Raw genomic sequence first — 22,878 nt, 5'->3', positions numbered from 1 at the left:
ACGGTGTAACTTCCTGAAGTACCGACAGTATATAAGTGCCCATGGTTTCAAACCTGCATTTACTGCTTCTAGTTCTAACAGTCAGACTCGTCAAGTCTTACTGCCGAACAATTTAGAGTTTGAAGATCCAGAGGTAGCTGGTTCGCTGTACTCTTGTCATACTTTTCATATTGTGTGGTTTGTCCATGACCGGTCACCATACTATTACCCCATATGTTAGTATGGGTATGGCGATGGCCTCTTATAGACACATAACGAGTTTGGGCTTAGACTCCAGTTTCTGCTGACCATTCTCTTACACCAGTAGAAGGTTATGGGTGACATTTGTTCGATTTTGATTTTTCAGCTTAACGTAATATCCCTCTCTACGCTCAGAATGTGGGAATATTATAGAAGTACCATTTAGAGAGGGTAGTCGAAGCGGTGGTATTTTTTTCTTGTTAGCTTCTGGGGCTGCTTTTAACTGCCTACACGTAAAAGCCTGCGAAGCGCCCCCTCTAGGATTTCGATTCAATTCAAGTCAAATGGACCTGCGAGTGGATCTAGGGCGTTGGAAACTGATTTCTATATTGTCAAAGTCTCCCTCTATATCTGGAAAGACTGACAGTGTCTATTCCATGTAGTGTAGGGATATCTCTATTCATCCTTTGAGATCATTTTAGATTCGTTTGACTTGATGGTAATCCATTAACTACGGATCCCAGAGAGAGGAGAGGTTTCGTAGTCAGCAAGAACGGAATCTATATCTTCTATGGAAAATCTTCAAGTGACCAACAGCTTCATATCATATATAGTTCTAAGCAAGATATATCAAGGTATGACTGGAGAAAATATTAAAAAAAAACACAAACTAAAAAAAAATTTAATAAATATGAAACACAAATTCAAAAAAAGTGATGTTTATTAAATGTTTATATAAAACATAATATTCGATGTTATACTATAAGAAAATTTAAGTTATGAGACTGAAATGTGTTCTCGTATTTCTATAAACCTACTAAGGCTTCCAACAGATTCTACAACTACTATAGATTTTGGATTTCCTGAATAGTGCAGCACGTTTGGTGTTTAAACTAAATTGAGCATCAAACGGCCAAAAAAGCATGGTTGGGCTTCATGCACAAAAAGCGAAGCCTCGCTTAGACTTGAGTCTCTGAGTAAAAGTTGACTTATTTGGTTTTCCTGCACAAACCAGATAGACACATTTTTAATCAAAACCCTAGTGCAGATGCTTGCTTTTTGTGCATGAGGCTCACTGAGCTCCTTAGTAGTAGTTTAAATTCGTACCAAAAACTGTACATACAAGCTTTAAAACAGTGCAATTAAAAAATGCTATATATACACTTTACTAGTCTTCTTTGGGTTCTGGCACCTCCCAGAACAACTCATCTTGGTGATGTTCGTCCTTTTGCAATTTGCGAACACCGGTATACTTAAGAACGCCTCCTGGAATGAAAAGTAGGTTAAAGGTATCAATGCTGAGGAAAACGTATTTCGAACTCACCTGTTAGAATGCCACCAACAATGGCCACTAACAAAGTCACGGCAATGCCAACGAGTTGGTAGCCAGCTTGAGCGGAAGCAGTGCGTTCAAATCCCTGTAAAAAAGGAGATAACACACATATGGTAAGCTGTCTTTGGTTTTCAAATATTATTCAAGAGCTCAAGAGCTTTTCAAGTTTTTTTAAATCGCACAAAAATATGCGTATGCATATATATAAAGCAGCGGGCAGAAAAATACCAGCGGCAATTTTTTCAAGTTTCGTCAATAAAACTTTTATATTTTATTTTCGATATTTTAAGAATAAAATACAATGAATGTTGTAACTGGAACTTTGCAAACCAATCTCAAAAACGTTTTGGAGAAAAATCAAAATTTCTACAATTTTCAACTTTTTATTTCGCGCTATCTCAATTTTTTAAACGGTTTTATTTAGCTTGACTTGGCAGGCCGGCCAGCCGGAACGAATTTTGTAATTAAAATTCAAGTAACTTTCCGATAAGCTACAAGCTTATATAGTTCAGGACCCGATGCCAATGTAATAATAAGAAGAAAAAAGCTCCGATAGAAATATTTTAAAAAATCGTATTTGTGGCCCAATTTTGTTCATATTTAGAACACATAATACATACATGAATAGAAAGCGGCCTGTGAAAAAATCCCCGTCACGTGGCGCAAGGATCGATATATTAAAAAAATTCGTATTTGTGGTCCGATTTGGCTCATATTTGGAACACATATTACATAGAGAAAGAGAAATCGCCTTATGAAAAAAAATCCCGCTAGGTGCGGGATATTAAAAGTACTCGTATTTGTGGTCCGACTTGACCCATATAACATACAGTCCGGTAGAAGTGACATCAAAATACTTTGGAGTTCGAGGAGGGACAAGCATACGTGGCGCCGAATCGAAAAAAAACCTTTGGAAGGATTATGTATTGAGGAGTTAGATTGTAACAAATTATCAGGATAACCTGGTTAAGGTTCAGTTGGTCTTACTTATGATTATCAATAGAAATTTTACGCGTCCAACGCTTTTATTTAATTGTCTGATCAACGCCTTAGATTGATGAGGAGTATTATGACTAGTACCTAGGACCTACCTAATTATTTCCTAGCTTTTAGTATTATTATTACTTAATGTAATTATTGTTTCTAAGAAAACAGATTAGCTTAAGCTGTTTTTCTTTTAATTATTTTTTTGGATATCAATCAAGCAATCAATTTTATTCTAGCAAGTAATACTCATAGGTGCTTCAAAACTCGCATTGATTTCTTACAAATATTTTTCGGAAGGAACTTTCAGTATTTCTGTATACAAAAAATTATCACGCCTTGTTTGTAGAATCGAAACTGTCTGATTAAAATCAAAAACAGTTATACATTTTCTTATTATATTTGGGGAGACTCTTCTACCCAACCGTACTTGTAGACATAGTGTTATAACTTAGATTGGATAACGGTTGGTTGTACAGGTATAAAGGAGTCGAGATCGATATAGACTTCCATATATCAAAATCATCAATATCGAAAGAAAATTTGATTAAGCCATGTCCGTTGGTCCGTCTGTCCACCTGTCCGTCCGTTAACACGATAGCTTGAGCAAATGTTGAGATATCTTCACGAAATTTGGTATACGGGCTTATAAAAACCTAGAATTGATTGGTAGTGAGAATGAAAATGAAATTAGATAATTCAAAAACGAATACAACTAAGCTAATGAAATTTGGTAGATTTGATTTTATGATGAAAAAGGTAACCTTCAAAAATATTTTTAATATGGGCGTGGCACCACCCACATTTAGAAAAAGAAAATTTGGAAATTTAACAAGCCGTAAATCAAAAGTCATTAAAGGTATTACATTGAAATTTGTCTGAGACACTATCCTTATCAAATTATATAGACTGAGTGGAGATAATCAACTTATGATGCAGCCTTATAACAATATTAACCACACAAAGCAAAAAACAACAGCGTTTCAAGTGCACAACTTGGTATATAATGTTCGGTTTCATCCGAACTTACCCTTTCTTACTTGTTTATATTGTTTTTGAATGTTTTTAAATTTATTTTCCTATTTTTCTCGAACAATGTAGAAAGCTTGTAGCGCAGTTCAAACGCTACGACCCTCACTGTAACTTCACCTGCTCCTAAAATTGCACTACAAAACAGTGGCTCAACAAACACAGGCTAGCTAACCACCAGCAGCCAACAGCATTTCGTCGAAATGAATTAAACTCCTATGCTTTATCACTGCTTTATGTGCATCGCTGTTTAAGAATATGGATTTGTCAATATACAAATCTGGCTATCCATAAGCGAGAGTCAGTAGGAGAGGAACAAGCACTATTATTGAACATTGTTGGGTCTCTAAAGGTAAAATAAAATTTTCACGCCTTGTCTGAAGAAAAATCTAAATGTCAAAAATCAATGCGAGTTTTGAGAGACCTATAATCTGTAGGCGGCCACCGTGGTGTGATGGTAGCGTGCTCCGCCTATCACACCGTATGCCCTGGGTTCAACTCCCGGGCAAAGCAACATCAAAATTTTAGAAATAAGATTTTTCAATTAGAAGACAATTTTTCTAAGCGGGGTCGCCCCTCGGCAGTGTCTGGCAAGCGCTCCGATTGTATTTCTGCCATGAAAAGCTCTCAGTGAAAACTCATCTGCCTTGCAGATGCCGTTCGGAGTCGGCATAAAACATGTAGGTCCCGTCCGGCCAATTTGTAGGGAAAAATCAAGAGGAGCACGACGCAAATTGGAAGAGAAGCTCGGCCTTAGATCTCTTCGGAGGTTATCGCGCCTTACATTTATTTTTTTTTTTATAATCTGTACTTTGCCGTACTAAAATCGATTGGGCTTCACGGCTGCATACTCAAGAAAATTCAGAGAGCACCAATAAAAGTTAAACTTGGAACATTTTTTCCGATTTTTAAAATTTTTTCGAAAACGGTTTCGAGAATGATTCAATTTCAGTAACCAAATTAATAGAATTGCGAAAAGAAAGATTTTGAAAAAAAAAAAAAATGGACGGATTTATTTATTTTGTTTTTAAAACTTGCTGATGTACTTAAAAAGGCTTTGTCTTATGGATTCAACCACTATGTTAAATAAATAAATAAATAACTAAGCTCGTCGCAAAAACCGCTAATGTAAGTACCACAAATGTGGAATATTTAAATTTTTTTATTTTGGCCAGGGATGGTAACAAGTGTGAATTTTATTATGAAATTCGCTTTTAAATAATTATTTTTCTAGTTTTTTACTTCTCTCCGAAAACAATTATTATCTTTTGGGCTTCTTACTTCGCTCGGAAAGTAACAGTAATTTACCATATTTTATCCGCCACCAATATAATAATTTCTTCCCCTTGACTCTAAATATACTTATTTTTTCACATTCATGTTTCTAGCAAGGGGACGACACTATAAATAATCTCACCATGTAAATACTCACCCCAAGTATAATTGTCGAGTTGTTATTTGCCGGAACGTCACCCATAGCTGGAAAAATCTGTCCCAATTCAGATTTGTAATGTTCCTTTGTTACGAAACTAGCGAAAATCGCAGAAGCTAGAGCTGATAATAAGGCCGGCATGCCATGTAAATTATTTACTCCACAAGTGTCATGTATACCAGTTACAGCTGTTATACGGGGCTGTAAAAAAAAGTGAATTTTTATTTATAAATTATAAAAAATCTAAATAAAAAAATTAAATATTTTATTGCAAAATAAAGTTATTTTTTTAATGTTGACTACAACGGACCAAAAAGGTATCGTTGAAAAGCAGAGAATGGCGAAAGTAACGTTTTTCTGAGCCCCTTTCTCGAAACCTGGGTACGTTATACATTTTATAAATAACTCGGGTTGTTTATGGTCTAGTAGGTTCAGACAACCTATGTTTCAGGAGAAAGTGCAGCTGCAGTTTACGGTTTACTAATTCATATTGCGACACCCACTTATTCTACTGTTGCAGCACCTATTGTTACTTGTTACACAAACAGCAGAGTCAATATTGGACCACCCAATTGCGATTGCGTTAATGTTAACTGCGATTTAGATCAAACCGCTCCTTGTTCACAGTTCAGTCAAAGTCACGATAAAGATTGCAGCGGCTGAAACGCCATAACCACAAATAAAATTATTCGTGCGATTTTTCAGATCTAGTTTAGATAAATATTCATACAGTTGGACAGACCTAAACTATCCTCAAACTCGAAGGAAGTGTCGCCCGATATATATTCCGTGGCGTACAAGTGTGATACAGAATGATTCGGATAAGATAAATTATCGAATGGTCGTAAAGAGAATAAAAAAAGCGTGAGCACAAAGTACTCGTAGTTCGGTGTGTAAAAGTTCAGGCGTACCTATAGAAAACTAGTTTTTGTAAACTAATTAATGCAGACGTAACGCAGTGAAACTAGATCAAAAACATATAACTTAAGACTTTTCAAAAAGATATTCGTTCGCCTCTTTTCGTTAACAATCTATACCAATAAGTTATCGTTTTACTATCGGCTTGTTATCGAGATTGAATTATTATAAGACATGGGGTTGTTATTGCCGAATAACCAGCTTAGTTTGCGATTCTTATCGGCTTTTAATCGACGAGTTACAGAAGTGGCATGGATGTTATCTTGAAGTCATATCAATACCTGCTTTATAACAAACCGGTCACTCGTTGTTGGCAAATCAATAAAACGCCGATAACAAATTATTAACACTCCTATAAAAAATCGATAAATATATGAAAGAAAAACGATAACTTTTCGATAAAAAATTGAAAAATTTTTAATAAGGAATATCGATAACAAATTGATAGCGCGACGGATTACAAACTGATAGCACGCCAATAATATTTCTACAACACACCGATAATTTTTAATTACATATCTATAACTTTTCGATAACAACTCGTTATTTTTTCGATAACAGACCGATAGTGTAGAAAAATATTTCTATTGAGCCATGGTCGTCTGTCCGACCACTTGTTTTTCTGTCCGCTGACACGACAGGAAAAAAAATCTTTACAAGTTGGGTACACGTATTTGTTTGAGCCCAGAACGGATAACTGTTAAAAAAGGACTTGAAAGTAAGAGTTGACTGGGAGAAAATTTTCAAAATCGGCTTGACGGCCACACCCACTTTTTTTTAAATCTTGTTTAAAGATCAAACGGTAAAAAATACGCAATATCTATGGTATGCAACTACATTACACTGATATAACGCAAGGTTGACATAGGGACAACGGACATAACGTCATTGACCTCATTACCACTTCAATGTCAATGATATTGACAATATGACCATCCTAGTTTTTCGAAATGTTCACATAGTAAACCCTTTTGTTCTCAAGTGACCACAAGGCCAATTATTTTGTTTCGCACCTCCACGATTTAAATATTATCTAACATTTGAATTACAATAACGTTTTACTTTTATCGCTATATTTTTGTTCAGTGGAATGAGAAACAGCGCTCTTTTCATATATTTCTAGTAAAAAGTCGAATAAAAATCTGATACACTAAGATCCACTCGGATATACATTGGAAGAACTTATTGAACGCTCCTTTCCCTAATTCTGGTTTCATTGCAGCTCAAAATCATATTAAAGCTAAAATGGTGAGAGTTCCTTTGAACATAAGAGTAATATATTTAAATGTAGGCGTGAACACGCCCACCCTTTTTTTAAACTTTCCTTATTATTTTAAAAGCGATTTGCGAAATCAATTAAAACGGAGTTAACGAAAATGTACAAGAGATAAAAATAATTCATAAAATTCGTTAAAAATATTCTTTCCTTTTTTCGGTTCGAAAATTTTAAAAACGAAATTCAACTATAAATATATTTAAAATTTTCTATATATATAAGATAAAATACCTTACTATACTTACTTTCCGCAGAATCGGCACAAGTTGCTTACATCGTCAGTTGCACGTTTACTTAATTTTGCAATATTTGTTAAAACATTTTAATTATGAATTTTGCCATAGAAACCCGAAAACATTAATTTGAAAAAACAAAAAAATAAATAAAACAAGTAAGGAAGGCTAAGTTCGGATGTAACCGAACATTACATACTCAGCTGAGAGCTATGGAGACAAAATAAGGGAAAATCACCATGTAGGAAAATGAACCTAGGGTAACCCTGGAATGTGTTTGTATGACATGTGTATCAAATGGAAGGTATTAAAGAGTATTTTAAGAGGAAGTAGGCGATAGTTCTATGGGTGGACGCCATTTAGGGATATCGCCATAAAGGTGGACCAGGTGTGACTCTAGAATTTGTTTGTACGATATGGGTATCAAATGAAAGGTGTTAATGAGTATTTTAAAAGGGCGTGGGCCTTAGTTCTATAGGTGGACGCGTTTCGAGATATTGACCAAAATGTGGACCAGGGTGACCCAGAACATCATCTGTCGGGTACCGCTAATTTATTTATACATATATGTAATACCACGAACAGTATTCCTGCCAAGATTCCAAGGGCTTTTGATTTCAACCTGCAGAACTTTTTCTTTTTCTTCTACTTAATATGGTAGGTGTCACACCCATTTTGCAAATTTTTTTCTAAAGTTATATTTTGCGTCAATAAACCAATCCAATTACCATGTTTCATCCCTTTTTTCGTATTTGGTATAGAATTATGGCATTTTTTCATTTTTCGTAATTTTCGATAAAAAGTGGGTGTGGTCATAGTCGGTTTCGGCCATTTTTAACACCAATACAAAGTGAGTTCAGATAAGTATTTGAACTGAGTTTAGTAAAGATATATCGATTTTTGCTCAAGTTATCGTGTTAAAGGCCGAGCGGAAGGACAGACGGTCGACTGTGTATAAAAACTGGGCGCGGCTTCAACCGATTTCGCCCTTTTTCACGGGAAACAGTTATCGCCCTAGAATCTAAGCCCCTACCAAATTTCAAAAGGATTGGTAAATTTTTGTTAGACTTATGGCATTAAAAGTATCCTAGACAAATTAAATGAAAAAGGGCGGAGCACGCCCATTTTGAAAATTTCTTTTATGTTTGTTTTTTATTGCACCATATCATTACTGGAGGCGAACGTTGATATAATTTACTTATATATTGTAAAGATATTAATTGTTTTGTTAATATTTGACTTAAAAAAATTTTTTTTAAGTGGGCGTTGTCGTCCTTGATTTTGCTAATTTATATTAAGAATACATATAGTAATATGAGTAACGTTCCTGCCAAATTTCATCATGATATCTTCAACGACTGCCAAATTACAGTTTGCAAAAATTTTAAACTACATTCTTTTAAAAGTGGGCGGTGCCACAGCCATTGTCCAAAATTTTACTAAGTTTCTATTCTGCGTCATAAGGTCAACTCACCTACCAAGTTTAATCGCTTTATCCGTCTTCGGTAATGGATTATCGCACTTTTTCGGTTTTTCGAAATTTTCGATATCGAAAAAGTGGGCGTGGTTATAGTCCGATATCGTTCATTTTAAATAGCGATCTGAGATGAGTTCTCAGGAACCTATATACCAAATTTCATCAAGATACCTCAAAATTTACTCAATTTATCGTGTTAACGGACGGGCGGACGGACGGACGGACATGGCTTAATCAAATTTTTTTTCGATCCTGATGATTTTGATATATGGAAGTCTATATCTATCTCGATTCCTTTATACCTGTACAACCAACCATTATTCAATCAAAGTTAATATACTCTGTGAGCTCTGCTCAACTGAGTATAAAAACCGTCTCAAATAAAGTTACAAGACCACTTCTAAGGAAATAGTAATTTCAAACTTTCCTACTTTTCAGAAATTTCTGCCAAATCCATCAAAGCCCAAAGCAATTAATAATAAACATTTTTGCAAAAATCTATTCAAAGTTTCTGAAAATTTTGTTTCAACTTAAAAAGTTATGGCAATTTTATCAAAATTTAAATTATTACAACCTAATTAGTTGTTTTGAAGTTCGTGAGAAATTTGAAAGCAAAATACGTCCACTTTTTCGCTATAATATTATAGCGGTCATATTGGCTTCAAAAGTACGCTATTTTCACATTTAATTACGAAGAAAAATCGAGAGTCCTTGAAAACTTTCAACCATACAGTAATTACAAAAATGCAAACATTAAATTTAAATTAGTGTGTTTTTGTGTGTGCCATTCCATGAGTATAAATATATATGTAGGAACGGATAAGGGACGTACCAGAAGTGGACGTACTTACGGTGATATACAACCCTCATAGTGACTAACAAACCAGACGTAAAAATGCAACCCAGATGTACAAATACAACACTGACTTTTAAACCTAAACGAGACGGACGAGTAAAAACCGAAAAGACGACAGTTTAGTTCATTGTTTACTATATAGTTTGGCAGCTTAAGTAGAGGTTATGTTGCGAATAGAGTGGAAGGCAGTGGACTAGGCAGTCGAATGTCATATAATGAAGGAATGGTGTTCGGAGATTTTTCAAAGTCCAAAAAAAAATGATAAAAGCTTTAATATAAATAAAACTATTGTTTTAATAACAACAAAAACGCCATATATATTCTGTATACATAAATTTGTAAGGATTATCTCACTTTAAAATTTGAATTAAATAATCTAAAGTTTTGTTTTGAAACTGAGTCGAGAACTGTGCGTGTGAATGTGCGAATTTTCATCGATCAGCTGTTAGTTGCGCTACTTGGTAAAATTTACAATGGTTTAGTTTACGTACGAATTTCAACGAAGTAGCACGCCAATATACAGTTTAATTCATCTAACACATATTTTAATCATCAAATACTTCATTTAACTCATTATCATTATAAATGTAACAATCGATGTACTTTGGAAAATAAATAAATGAATTCACATCCTACAAATTGGGGGCTCAACCGTGATCGTGCCATAAAACGTGTATTGTGCTGTGTGTGAGCGTCGCCAAACGCTGAAAAGTTGAACTTGTGAACGTCTTCAAGCGCAAAATAATTAACAAGCGTCATCAAACGCATTACAATATTTGTGCAGACTTCATACGTACGTGAAAAAGCTCATAACGAACAAGCGTCTCCAAGCGCTATATAAATTTTCAACGCCGGAAGACACAAAAGCGTCGTCAAATGCTGTGCAGTCGATCGCAGCATACAATTTTGAAATTAAGCAAGCGTCATCAAAAGCTCGTGAAAAGTGGCAACGAAGCGAAATAAAATTTTAAACTGCGTAACGTTCAAAACGCGACGAATACAATTTGAGTAGACAAATCGTTGGCACGAAAACAGCGAATTCGTATAGAGACAGAACAAATATAACGACAACGAGCAAAAGAGAACGCAAGAGTTGTTAAGCAGAATAGAAGAAGACATCAGAGGAAGCAGTGCAGAAAAAACGTAGAAACACAAGCAGCGATACAATAAAACTATGCGAAGTTGTGCATCATCAAATGAATAGAAGACATTAGAAAGAAAGCAGAGCAGAGAGAACGTAGCAATACAAGCAACAAGAAAATAAAACGATGCGAAGTTGTGCAGCATCAAATGAAGTAATGAAATCAACATCAAAACATAGCTAAGCGAAGTCAATAGTAGAATACATCAGAAGGAAAGCAGAGCAGAGAAAACGTAGCAACACAAGCAGCGAGAAAATAGAACGACTGACACAAGTAGAAACAAATCAAAGTTGTGCAGTATCAAATGAAGTAAAGGAGACACCAAAAGCAAAACAAAGTAAAGCGAAGACAAAGGAAAGAAATAAATTCGAGACATCAAAGGAAGAAGAGCAAAGAATAGACAGCAAATGAGAAGAAAGCAATAATAAAACAAAGTCAAATTGAAGTAAAAGAAGTAAACAAAGCGATACGGAACATTGAATAAGCTGAAGCAAAGGAGAAACAACAGATAGGTGGAAATCAATATCACAACAAAGCGAAGAAAATAACTTACATATATTCATGCACACTTATATATTTCATTCAAAGTAGTTTGTTTAAGCGATCGTTTATTTTATTATTCGAATATTTTTTCTTACTGGTAAACACAAAATTTCATTTATAACATAATACCTACTTTAAATACTACAAAAGCGTAGCGTAAAAAATGGACAGACAGACAATACTTACATTTAATTTAAAGGAGTTGCAGCAAGCACTCCGTGAACTTGACCAATCTACTGCGGGGCGTAAAGCGGAGTTACAACAAAGATTATTATCACACTACGGACACGAGATAAGTAACAACGATGACAATGACGAATCGGGTTGTAGGTATGAAGATGCACCAGAAACAAATTCCGCTGCCGCCGTCGCACCGGCTGGTAGATCAATGTTTACCTTTAAAGACATACAGGAAAGTCTAACACAATTCAACGGTGATGATAACGTTGATGTACAGCCATGGATAAATGAATTTGAAGAGAATGCTGTGGTAGTAGGGTGGAATAGTGTGCAGAAATTCATATATGGAAAGCAGTTGCTAAGAGGGGCAGCGAAATTATTTATTAGAAGTCAGAGAGGTTTAGTCAGTTGGGAGTTATTAAAAGATGCACTTATCGAGGAATTTGGAAAAAAAATTTCTTCATCTGAAGTACATAGCAAATTAAGAAACCGTAAAAAGAAAGCAAGCGAAACGTTTCTTGAGTATTTGTATGTACTTACTGAAATTGGTAAACCAATAAATAGTGACACTGAAAGTTTGATATCATACTTTATAGAGGGCATAGTAGACACCAGGCTAAACAAAACGGTTTTGTATGAGGCAAAGACCGTTGGTGAGCTTAAAGAAAAAATTAAAATTTATGAGAAAATTCATTGCAAAACGATCAATCAAAACTCTAGACCAATCCAGAGTTCAGCAAGTACTTCTAGCGCTCAAAAGGTGTCAAGGCCATGTTTTAGATGTGGAAGTAGCACACATCTCATTCGTGACTGCACCAGTCAACAAACTAAATGCTTTAAGTGCAATGGCATTGGACACACGTCTTTTGAGTGTAAGAGTACTGAAATCGTGAAAGTTAAAAAAGAATCTGACAAAATTAATGTTGTAGATATGGAAAAGGAAAAAATTAAGTTGCCAGTGAAAATTGTAAAGGTGGGTGGGTTGGAAACTGATGCTTTGGTCGATACAGGGTGTTGTTTATGCCTAATCCGGCGTGATGTGTTCAACCAAATTAATTTCAGCGGTGAGGTTACCGACGACAAGCGAACCTTGTACGGCGCTTGTGCAAAAGAGTTTTCGACGTGCGGTAGTTTCGTCGCAGAGCTTGAAGTAGATGACTTGAAGTTCTTACAAAAATTTCACATTACTAGTGAAAACGCGATTCTGTATTCAGTATTTATAGGTACATCAGTACTCGATAAAGTGAATATTAGTGTAAAGCCAGAAGGTACAAAATTCGAGAAGAGGATTAGTACGCTATCAGAATCAAAAGAAAGTAGTGAGGGAAAAAAGATGGAGTTATTAGAAGAGTTTGCAAAGTTATGTATGACTGCAGGAGTCTACAGCGAAAACACAATTATTCAAGAGTTAATACAAAGGTACAAGCCACAACGTATCGAAAAGTGCCAAACTGAAATGAAGATACTTTTGAGTGACGAAGTACCTGTATTTCAGCGTCCACGCAGATTGGCCTTGGATGATAAAAATTTTGTGAGCCAACAAGTTGAAGAATGGTTGAAAGCAGATATTATCCAGCCAAGCTTTTCAAACTACGCATCTCCCATCGTAATAGTAGGGAAAAAAGACGGGTCAAAAAGATTATGCTGTGATTACCGATTGTTAAACAAAAAAATTATCCGAGATAATTTTCCCATGGCGCCCATCGATGACGTGCTGGACAGGTTGCAAAGAGGTAAGGTTTTCACAACATTGGACTTGGAAGATAGGTTCTTCCATGTTCCAGTCGCCAAAGATTCAAGGAAGTACACATCTTTTGTGACACCCGATGGACAATACGAATTTAAATACGTTTCGTTTGGTATATGCAACTCGCCGGCGGTTTTCTGCAGGTTTGTAAGCTTTGTGTTCAGAGAACTAATACAAGATGGGACTATTGCGATGTATATGGATGACATCATCATTCCATCGCAAGATGTTGACGAGGGTTTTCTAAAATTGAAACGCGTTTTAGAAGTAGGGTCGCGGTACGGTGTACGTATCAAATGGAAGAAATGCCAATTTTTAGAGAAAAGAGTTAACTTTCTGGGCTACATCATTGAGGAAGGTACAATTAGGCCATCTGAAGAAAAGATACAAGCGATAGAGTCCTACCCAATTCCGAGGGATAAGAAAACCCTCGAACGTTTTCTTGGACTAACGTCATACTTTAGGCGGTTCATAAACAAGTATGCAATTTTAGTAAGACCTTTATCTGACTTGTTAAAAAAAGAGAGTATTTTTAAAGTAGGAGAAGAGCAAGTAGCTTCTTTCGAAAAGTTAAAAAGCATTTTAACCACTTCACCAGTTCTTCGGTTATATAACCCTAACGCAACGACGGAGATTCACACGGATGCGTCAAAATTTGGTTATGGGGCGATCTTCATGCAAAAATGGAGTGAAGACCAAAATTTTCATCCCGTTCAGTTTTTAAGTAGAAAAACAAGTCACGCAGAAGAGAACTACAGTTCATATGAATTGGAGGTTTTGGCAGTCATTGCTGCTCTTAAAAAGTGGCGAATTTATTTGAAAGGTGTTAAGTTCACCATCGTTACCGATTGTAACGCTTTCGCACTTACGATGCGCAAAAAGACGTGCCGCCTCGTATTGCAAGATGGGCGTATTTCTTACAAGAATTTGACTATCAAATTGTACACAGATCTGGAACTCAGATGAGGCATGTAGATGCCTTAAGCAGAATGTATTGCCTACAAATGGAAGATACCTTAAGGCATCGGTTGTTGCAATCTCAGTTGAACGATGATTGGATAAAAGCTGTTAGGACGATTCTTGAAAAGGGACCCTATGAAGATTTTTATATATCCCATGGCATATTATGTAAAGACCCTTCCAAAGAGCTTGTCGTTGTGCCTTGTCAGATGGAAGAGGGTATAATAAAAACCGTGCATAGGCAGGGTCATTGTGCTGCGCGGAAAACGCAGGAGTTAATAGAAAGGTCATACTATATTTCACAGCTTAGTCAAAAGGTAGCCAAGATTGTAACCAGTTGCGTAGAGTGTATTGTAGCAAATGCAAAAATGAGTAAGAAAGAGGGGTTTCTCACACCAATTCCAAAAGATGATCAACCGTTATGCACGTACCATTTAGACCACTTAGGACCTCTGACAATTACAGCAAAGTGTTATAACCATATTTTGACAGTGGTAGATGCATTCTCCAAGTTTTTTTGATTATACCCAACAAAAGATACGGGAGCATCAGCAGTAGTTGACAGGTTGAGCAAACTAGTCACCGTTTTTGGAAACCCAAAACGAATTGTAACTGACAGAGGTGCAGCGTTTACTTCACAAGCTTTTAAATACTACTGTAGTGAGCAAGGTATACGACACCTCTATATAGCGACAGGAGTTCCGAGGGGTAACAGTCAAGTGGAGCGTATCCACCGAACCGTAATTCTAATGTTGACGAAACTTTCTTTGAACAATCCGGAACAGTGGTACAAAAACGTGGGGAATGTACAGCAGTTTTTAAATAATTATCCCGGTCGTAGCACGAAAGTATTCCCATTTAAACTTCTGACAGGTCTTAATATGCGTTTAACAAAAGATATAGATTTAAATGAGTTTATTGTGGATGACGCAATACAAGAATTGGAGACAAGGGCGAACGTATTAGGGAAACAGCAAGGGATAGCATTCAGGCAATTCAAGAAGAGAATCGGAAAAGTTGTAATGCAAAGCGAAAAGCCGAACAAACGTATGAAGAAAACGAGCTAGTAGCTATAAAGCGTATACAGTATGGTTCCGCTCTGAAAATTAAGAAAAAATTCCTAGGTCCTTATAAAGTTGTCCGCAAATTAAATCACGGTCGGTATGATGTCGAAAAGGTAGGCGAGCACGAAGGGCCAACCCGGACGACGACAGTAGCGGAATTTATGAAAAAATGGCAAGCTTAGTTCGGGGACTAACGAATGTCAGGACGGCCGATTGTAGGAACGGATAAGGGACGTACCAGAAGTGGACGTACTTACGGTGATATACAACCCTCATAGTGACTAACAAACCAGACGTAAAAATGCAACCCAGATGTACAAATACAACACTGACTTTTAAACCTAAACGAGACGGACGAGTAAAAACCGAAAAGACGACAGTTTAGTTTACGTACGAATTTCAACGAAGTAACACGCCAATATACAGTTTAATTCATCTAACACATATTTAAATCATCATCATAACTCATTATCAGTATAAATGTAACAATCGATGTACTTTGGAAAATAAATAAATGAATTCACATCCTACATATATTAGGGCGGGTCGATTTAAAAATCTCCCATTGCTCTGTGAAAATCGTATTCTAGGGATCAAAATAAGAAACTTTGTCGAAGGAACCATACCTCTAAAACGAATTCTGATGTCCCCCCTTTGGGTCGTACTTTTCGGTAGGGGCAATTTCAATTCTACCTGCTGTGTCTTGTGGTGGCTTAAAAAAAACAACACAAGCAATTTTACGATCTGCAATTGTATCACAGTGATGCCTTGGTTTTAAACTGGGTTGTAAAAACGCTAATTTCTAATAATTATTTTTTAAGTTCTTTTCTATTACTAAGTTAAATTCATTTTTTCATTTACATATGTTCTGACTAAATAAATTTCTAAAGAGAAAAATAAACTCTAAAAAGAAAAAACATAGGCATTTCAAAGTGGGATTTTTCAAAATTTGCCCCTACGACCCAAAGGGGGGGGGGGGGCATCAGAATTCGTTTTAGAGGTATGGGTCCTTCGGCAAAGTTTCTTCTTTTGATGTGATTTTCACAGAGCAATGAGCGATTTTTTTGCCTCCCCACAAATCGACCCGGCCTAATATATATATCAATAAAAGTCATTATTTTATAACAAATTTATTAAATTTAATTCAAAATGCAAATTAGTCACTGAAGAGTACTTAGGTTTTGCAACGACCACCATACGAGAAACGACAGACGTGTTGCACGCTTACGCCCCACTCTTTTCACACTAACATATGTTTGCATAACGTTCAAACATACATGCAATTGTACATATTTTCTGCCCTGCACTATGGGCCTAAATAAGTACTTTTGTAATCAAAAGTTAACAAACAGCGCAAACTAATAAAAATTTAATGCCAGTTGTTCGCTGGCGTTGCTTGCGTAGTGTCTGCTGACCGAATACATTAGGAAATTTTAAAAAAGAATAATTAAAATTAAAAATGATTCAATATATTTAATAATATTTCGAAAGGATTTCAAGTTTTGTTAAAACTGATTTTTCTCACTCGGAGTTCTCTTGCCCAAAATAGAAAACTTGTAGCGTACCTTTTAACCCTTCTGTTACATTCCGGCCATTTCATGACCTTTTTTGTTGAATTTTATCATAACTCCTAATATTAACAACATTTCACAATTTCCTTTCATAACTTTGTGTACTGACATAGAAAAAGCATAAAAAAAAATGAATTTGATTTAATAAACAGGTAGTAACATCAAAACTTACGTGCGCGCACCTTCAGGTCATTCTGTGACCATTAGCTGTTTTACATATAAAGTCCCGCCTTTTTTGTGGTTAAGTTTTTGCTGCAAAAGCTTGTTTTTGTTAAATTCTTATAAAAATGGAAAGATTCTAAGCTTCTGTAAGTATTTTTATTATAATATTTAATTATTATTGGTGTGTTTATTTATGACAATTGGGTTTAGAGGCCAAATCGTCTGACTCAAAGCCAAATAGAGCAGATCATTGACAGCGATGATTATTTTAATGAGTGTAGTGAAGATATAGATATAAACGTAGACTTTTCCTCGAAAATCTTGGCTTAGACCTTGTTCATGGGGAAATTGAACGCAGAAAAACGCTACCAAGAACTCAACCGTCAGCAGATATTGTACGCAATATGAGAGCGGACGCAGAGCAACCAAGCACTTCGGCAGGCACTGTTCTGAAAAAAAAGAAAACCTAGTCAGCGAGCCACCTGTGCAGTTTGCCCTAGCTCAATTCGTCGCAAAACGTACGAAAGCTGCACGGTTTGCAAAAAACCTGTGTGTCCACAACATCGTTCAACAGTTACGGTTTCAAAAACCTATTGTTTGGAGCATTCAATTTAAAGAAATGTATCTAATGTAGTTAAATATGTATATATAATAGCTTAATAATCAATAAAACTGATGAATTTTAAAAACTTCTATTAAAATTATAAACTTTTATACTGATATGGCACGTTGTTTATCTCTTTAGGCAATTTGGCGGCAGGTGATGTTCATGTGTTTGCCGTCCCGTCGAATAAATGAGAAGGAAGGGCTTTGTGCATGAGTGTTGCAATGTTATCCTGAACTCTGGATCTGATGGTATATAAACATGTGTGTCGAAGTTTTTTTTTGAACCCTCTCTTATCAGCGCTTTATATTGGTATTCAATACACGCTGGTCTGCTATTTGTACGCTTTTCGTTGCCAAACCACTGCTGCTAGTAGTAATCTCCCTGTTGCTCAAGTGCTGCATGACGCTGCTGTTCCTTAAATACTGTCACTCGCCAGCGGAATTGTAATAACGGCCTCGTACTACTGTTTCTACTTTTCAACTGTCGTCAATCACTAGTTGTGTTGGATCCGCGGCTAGAAACACAACGGGCTAATTTGCCCAGCTGAGCTACCCAACGACGGCGTTCAGTCACTCTGACTTGTTGTGCGGTCCCTGCTTTCATCTACTGCCGCTCTAGTCCAGCCGAGCACCGGTCCGCCCTCAACCAGTCCGTCAGGGTGCTCTCTTGACTCCTCCTAACATGTGTGATTGTGTAAATTATTTATATTATATAACTTTATTCAGCCAGATTATTTCTTGTTGTTGTTGTTGTTGCCAATTACTAGTTGAGCTGAATTCGCGGCTCCAAACCACAACTAGCCGCAATGTCCAACTACAGCATTCAGTCACTATCAGTTGCTTCGTAGTTTCTGCTTTCATCTACTGCCGCACTAGTCCAACCGAGCGCCACAGGTTGTGTTGTAAGTGTACTTCACTCTAAGCTTCTCCATCGAAATTTATAGAAAACTAGAGTTTTAGAAAATTTGAACTAATAGGAAGTTACTGTAGGGAGGTCTTAATTGAAATGGTGGTCACTTCATATGTTCATTTGTTATGTCAGGTATTACAGTGAATAGGAAGGAGCTTAAAAATTAAATAAAACTTCTCCCAACACTTCAGCCTGCCCATAATTTGAAACCGAGTACTAGATGTGGGCATTTCCACATATAACACGTGAATGTATTTTTGATGCTCTATTCGCAACAGCTCCTGCATATATTGTTAAAATGGTATCCCATTCCCTCAGCATGCAGGTCAAGCGGCCAGTGTACCGTGTTTTGGGCAGTAATCCTAAAGATTTTTTTCTTAACCTACTCTCTTCTCTTTCTATCGTTATTGGCCAAATTTGCTTGATTATCTTGCTGGTGTCCAAGGATTATCAAATAGATACCGCTATATCCTGGAATCTGCTATATATATTACACCGCCTCTGCAGAAACCAGCGGTGCCATATCTTTGCAAGTTGATCTGCTGTCTAGTTGCTCTGAAGGTTCCCGTGACCGTAACATTGAACCCATACTAGTGTGATGTTTCCGAAGTTAGCTGCGACATGAAGCGACTCTTTGCAACTACTGACGGCCTTTAACACAGTGTTGGGAGAGATAAGCGCCAGCCTCTATACCCAGAACTTCCGCTTGGACTATACTTGCAGAGTGAAAAGACGGACTGACAGTTACACCTAAAGTTGCTCAGAAGAGATACCAGCTCGTATTCAATTCTGGACTTGTCAATGTGTAGCGAAATTTTGTACATGCAGTACCCCAGTACTCCCTATTGAGGGGATACCTGACAAAATTAAGAGTTGACGTGTGATTATATGATGCCGGACACACATCGGAAAGCCTTTCAGTGTGATCTCAATCATTGCTACGACCAGGAGATTGAAAGAACCTCTCGCGAGGTGGGATGTCTCCTTATTTGCATGGCAGATATGTATAAGTGGTACCTTCGGTTTTAGAAAATTTCAGGAAATAGGCTTTTCGCTACCCAGAGTGCACAGACTGTGGAGGCTGATGATGACAACGACCGCGCCAGCGAAGCATATTATTGAGCTATTACAGACCATCAAAACTGACAACGCAGAGTAGAAGCCACAATTTACATTGTGGTGGGGGCCGGACGGACTAGGTAAAACGTGGCGACACTGACTATGAGAATGCATGAAGCTCCTCCTGCTTTATATGTGTTTGCTGTCACACAAACAAAGAACATTAATGCTTTAGCTCTCTCTTTAACGTAGAGTGCTTAATTTTCAATTTAGTTGTATCACCCCATGATTGTATAGCAAAGCGTTGCTTGTCGAGTGTATGAAGAAGAGGAAGAAGAAGAGGTACGATTTCAATATTGAATTACTGCAATGACATCGAAATTGCAGGGGGTGAACAGGCAATATGAATAAATTTAATATTCATCAACAAGCTACACACACACCCACAGTGCAGCACTTTTAATGTTTGCATGTGTGTGTGTCCATGCTCAGTTTCTCGCTTGAAACAAATATCGCGCCCTCTTTCGGCACACAAATGAGCGTGCATACATACATTCAAATGCTAGATGGGGTGATGCGAGACGTACAAACTGCGACACTTTAAGTGCTACAAGTTGTTTTTGAAACAAATTTGAATGCAATTTGTTGTTTGTTTTTTTCATTTTTGCTGTCATATTTTTTTAATTGAATATATATTTTTTCTTTTAATTATTATATATGTAATTTGAGTGTACTTGCTGTGTTGAAGTGTCTAAGGCAATTGAAGTTGAGTAGCATTTTTTCCCTTTGAATGCATTTCCAATGCTGAATTCTAATTACTTTAAATTAATTGCTCTCATTTAACTTATTAAGAGTTTTTCAATTAAATGTATAATTTGGTCGTTTGAATTATTATTTACTAATGCACGCAATGTCGGTGAGTACAGTGTGCAAGTAGAACAGTGAACAACTTCCTTGTTATACCCAGCTGTACTTGAACATAGGGTATTATAACTTTGATTGGATAACGGTCGGTTGTACAGGTACAAAGGAATCGAGATAGATGTAGACTTCCATATATCAAATTTATCAGTATCGAAAAAAAATTTGATTGAGCCATGTTAAATTGCAGGAAGATTCCATCACAATGGGGATTGCACGAGGCCACGAAATCAGTGGACAGGGGAGCGCCGCAGGGAGGGGTTCTATCACCTCTGCTGTGGACGCTGGTCATCAACCAACTGCTCAGGCGATTTGATGAGAGACCCGTAAAACTTACGGATTACGCGGATGACGTGGAAAATACCTTCCAACGATTAGCTCTTTGATGGATTGGGCGCTTCGGCATATTCATACCTGGGCATCAAATGTTGTGTTGAAAGTCAACGCGGATAAGGCGGATATGGTCTTGTTTACAAAGAGGTACAGGGTCCCAAATTGGGTCAGGCCTAAGTTAAGGGGGGGGGGGGTGACCCTACAGGAGAAACTTTGCACAAAATATCTAGGAATCATCCTAGATAGTAAGCTGTCATGGAAGCTCAACGTGGAGGAGAGGGTGAAGAAGGCTTCCACGGCACTTTATGCATGTAAAAGAATGCTGGGGTGTACGTTGGGCTTATCGCCCTCTCTTTCTCATTGGGTTTATACAGCGAATGTAAGCCCTATACTATACTACGGAGTTCTTGTTTGGTGGAAAGCCACACAAAAAGCAGCCTACCTCAAAAAATTAGAGGTGGTATGTAGACTATCAATGCTTAGCATTACGGGAGCCCTGAAAATACTCCCGACAGATGTACTGTATGCCATTCTGCACATTCCACATGTAGACCTGGTAGCAAAGAACATAGCGTTAACAACTGCAACCAGGCTCGGTGTCTCGGGGCAGCTTGAGCGCCGACCATACGGCCATAGTAGTATAGCGTCATCAATCACAAGACAAACAGACTACCTGATTCCCTATCTGCGCTTCGAGGGCGATATTAAGGCCACAATAGAGGTGGACGGTTGGCGCAAGGGTGCTCAAATGCGGGCGAGGCGATACATGTGTACACAGATGGTTCCAAAGTATTGGAAGGAGTAGCGTTTGCACTATACTGTTCTTATCCGGAAATAAACAGATCCTACAGGCTGCCGCATTACTGCAGCGTTTTCCAAGCGGAAATAGTAGCCGTAACCAAAGCAGTAGAAAACCTGGAAGAAAATGGCCTAAGCTGCAATCGTGTTAACTTTTATTTTGACAGTCAAGCAGCAATTAAGGCAATAATCTCGCATAGCACAGCACCTAAATGCCTGTTAGAGTGTAAGCAGTCCCTGGAGAGAATCAGGACAGGGAGAAGCATACATCTATATTGGGTCCCAGGGCATATGGGAATAAATAGGAATGAAAAAGCGGATGAACTAGCTAAAAAGGGCGCATCCCTTGAAGCTTGCTCCGTAGATGTACCAATAAGACTGGGCGAAATCAAGCGAAGACGAGAGGTGCACATGATCGACCAAGCAGAAAAGGTATGGGTTCAAGCGCGGAGCTGTAGAGTGTCGAAGATTATGTGCAGGTCTTACAACCTTAGACTAACAAAGTTGCTTCTATCATTAAAAAAGAGAGGACTGTAGACTCATGACGAGTATTCTGACTGGACACTGCCTTCTGGCGTCACATGCCTTTAAATTAGGCTTGGTCAGTGATGGCAGATGTAGGAAGTGCGGGCTGGAGGAGGAAACGATCGAGCATGTTCTGTGCTCTTGCCCTGCACTTGCCAGGCTAAGACTCCAGCTATTAGGAGTGATACAGCTGTCAGATCTAGAAGCAGCAAGTGGCTTAAATCCTAGGAAGTTTCTAGTATTTGCCAAGAGGACGGAGTTATTTTATAACATAAGTCCTGGTTTTTGATAGGGGTTTTCAGTTTGGTCGTTAAAACAAACTTCTGGTAACACTACGGACTTATTCAGTATATGTGATGTCCTCATGGACCGGCCAGTTCAACCTAACCTTATCTGGACCCAGAATAGATTGGTATTGAAAATGAGCAAAATCGGATGATAACCACGCCCACTTTTTGTATATATAACATTTTGGAAAACACAAAATCCTGATTATTTAGTAAATAATACACCTAGAATGTTGAAATTTGACGTGTGGGCTGATATTGAGACTATTGATAAAAAAGTGAACAATTTTTTTAAAATGGGCGTAGCACCGCCCACTTGTTATAAAATCAATTTTACAAATACTATTAATCA

General features: G+C 37.3%; 1 protein-coding gene across 1 annotated transcript in view; it reads right to left on the bottom strand.

Moving 5' to 3' along the window:
- Positions 1-883: 883 nt before the first annotated feature.
- Positions 884-22,878, bottom strand: part of Rh50 (Rhesus blood group-associated glycoprotein Rh50) — a 127,476-nt gene continuing 105,481 nt past the window's right edge. Inside the window, exons 6-8 of the mRNA XM_067790210.1 lie at positions 4,959-5,159; positions 1,505-1,598; positions 884-1,446 (exon numbers count right to left, since the gene is read on the bottom strand). Coding sequence (XP_067646311.1) covers positions 1,349-1,446; positions 1,505-1,598; positions 4,959-5,159 — 393 coding nt within the window. The 3' untranslated portion in view covers positions 884-1,348. The remainder of the gene's footprint in view (positions 1,447-1,504; positions 1,599-4,958; positions 5,160-22,878) is intronic.

Source organism: Eurosta solidaginis, chromosome 5 (assembly GCF_040869045.1).
Source record: "Eurosta solidaginis isolate ZX-2024a chromosome 5, ASM4086904v1, whole genome shotgun sequence".
NCBI lineage: Eukaryota > Metazoa > Arthropoda > Insecta > Diptera > Tephritidae > Eurosta > Eurosta solidaginis.
This window is presented reverse-complemented; position numbering and strand designations above follow the sequence as displayed.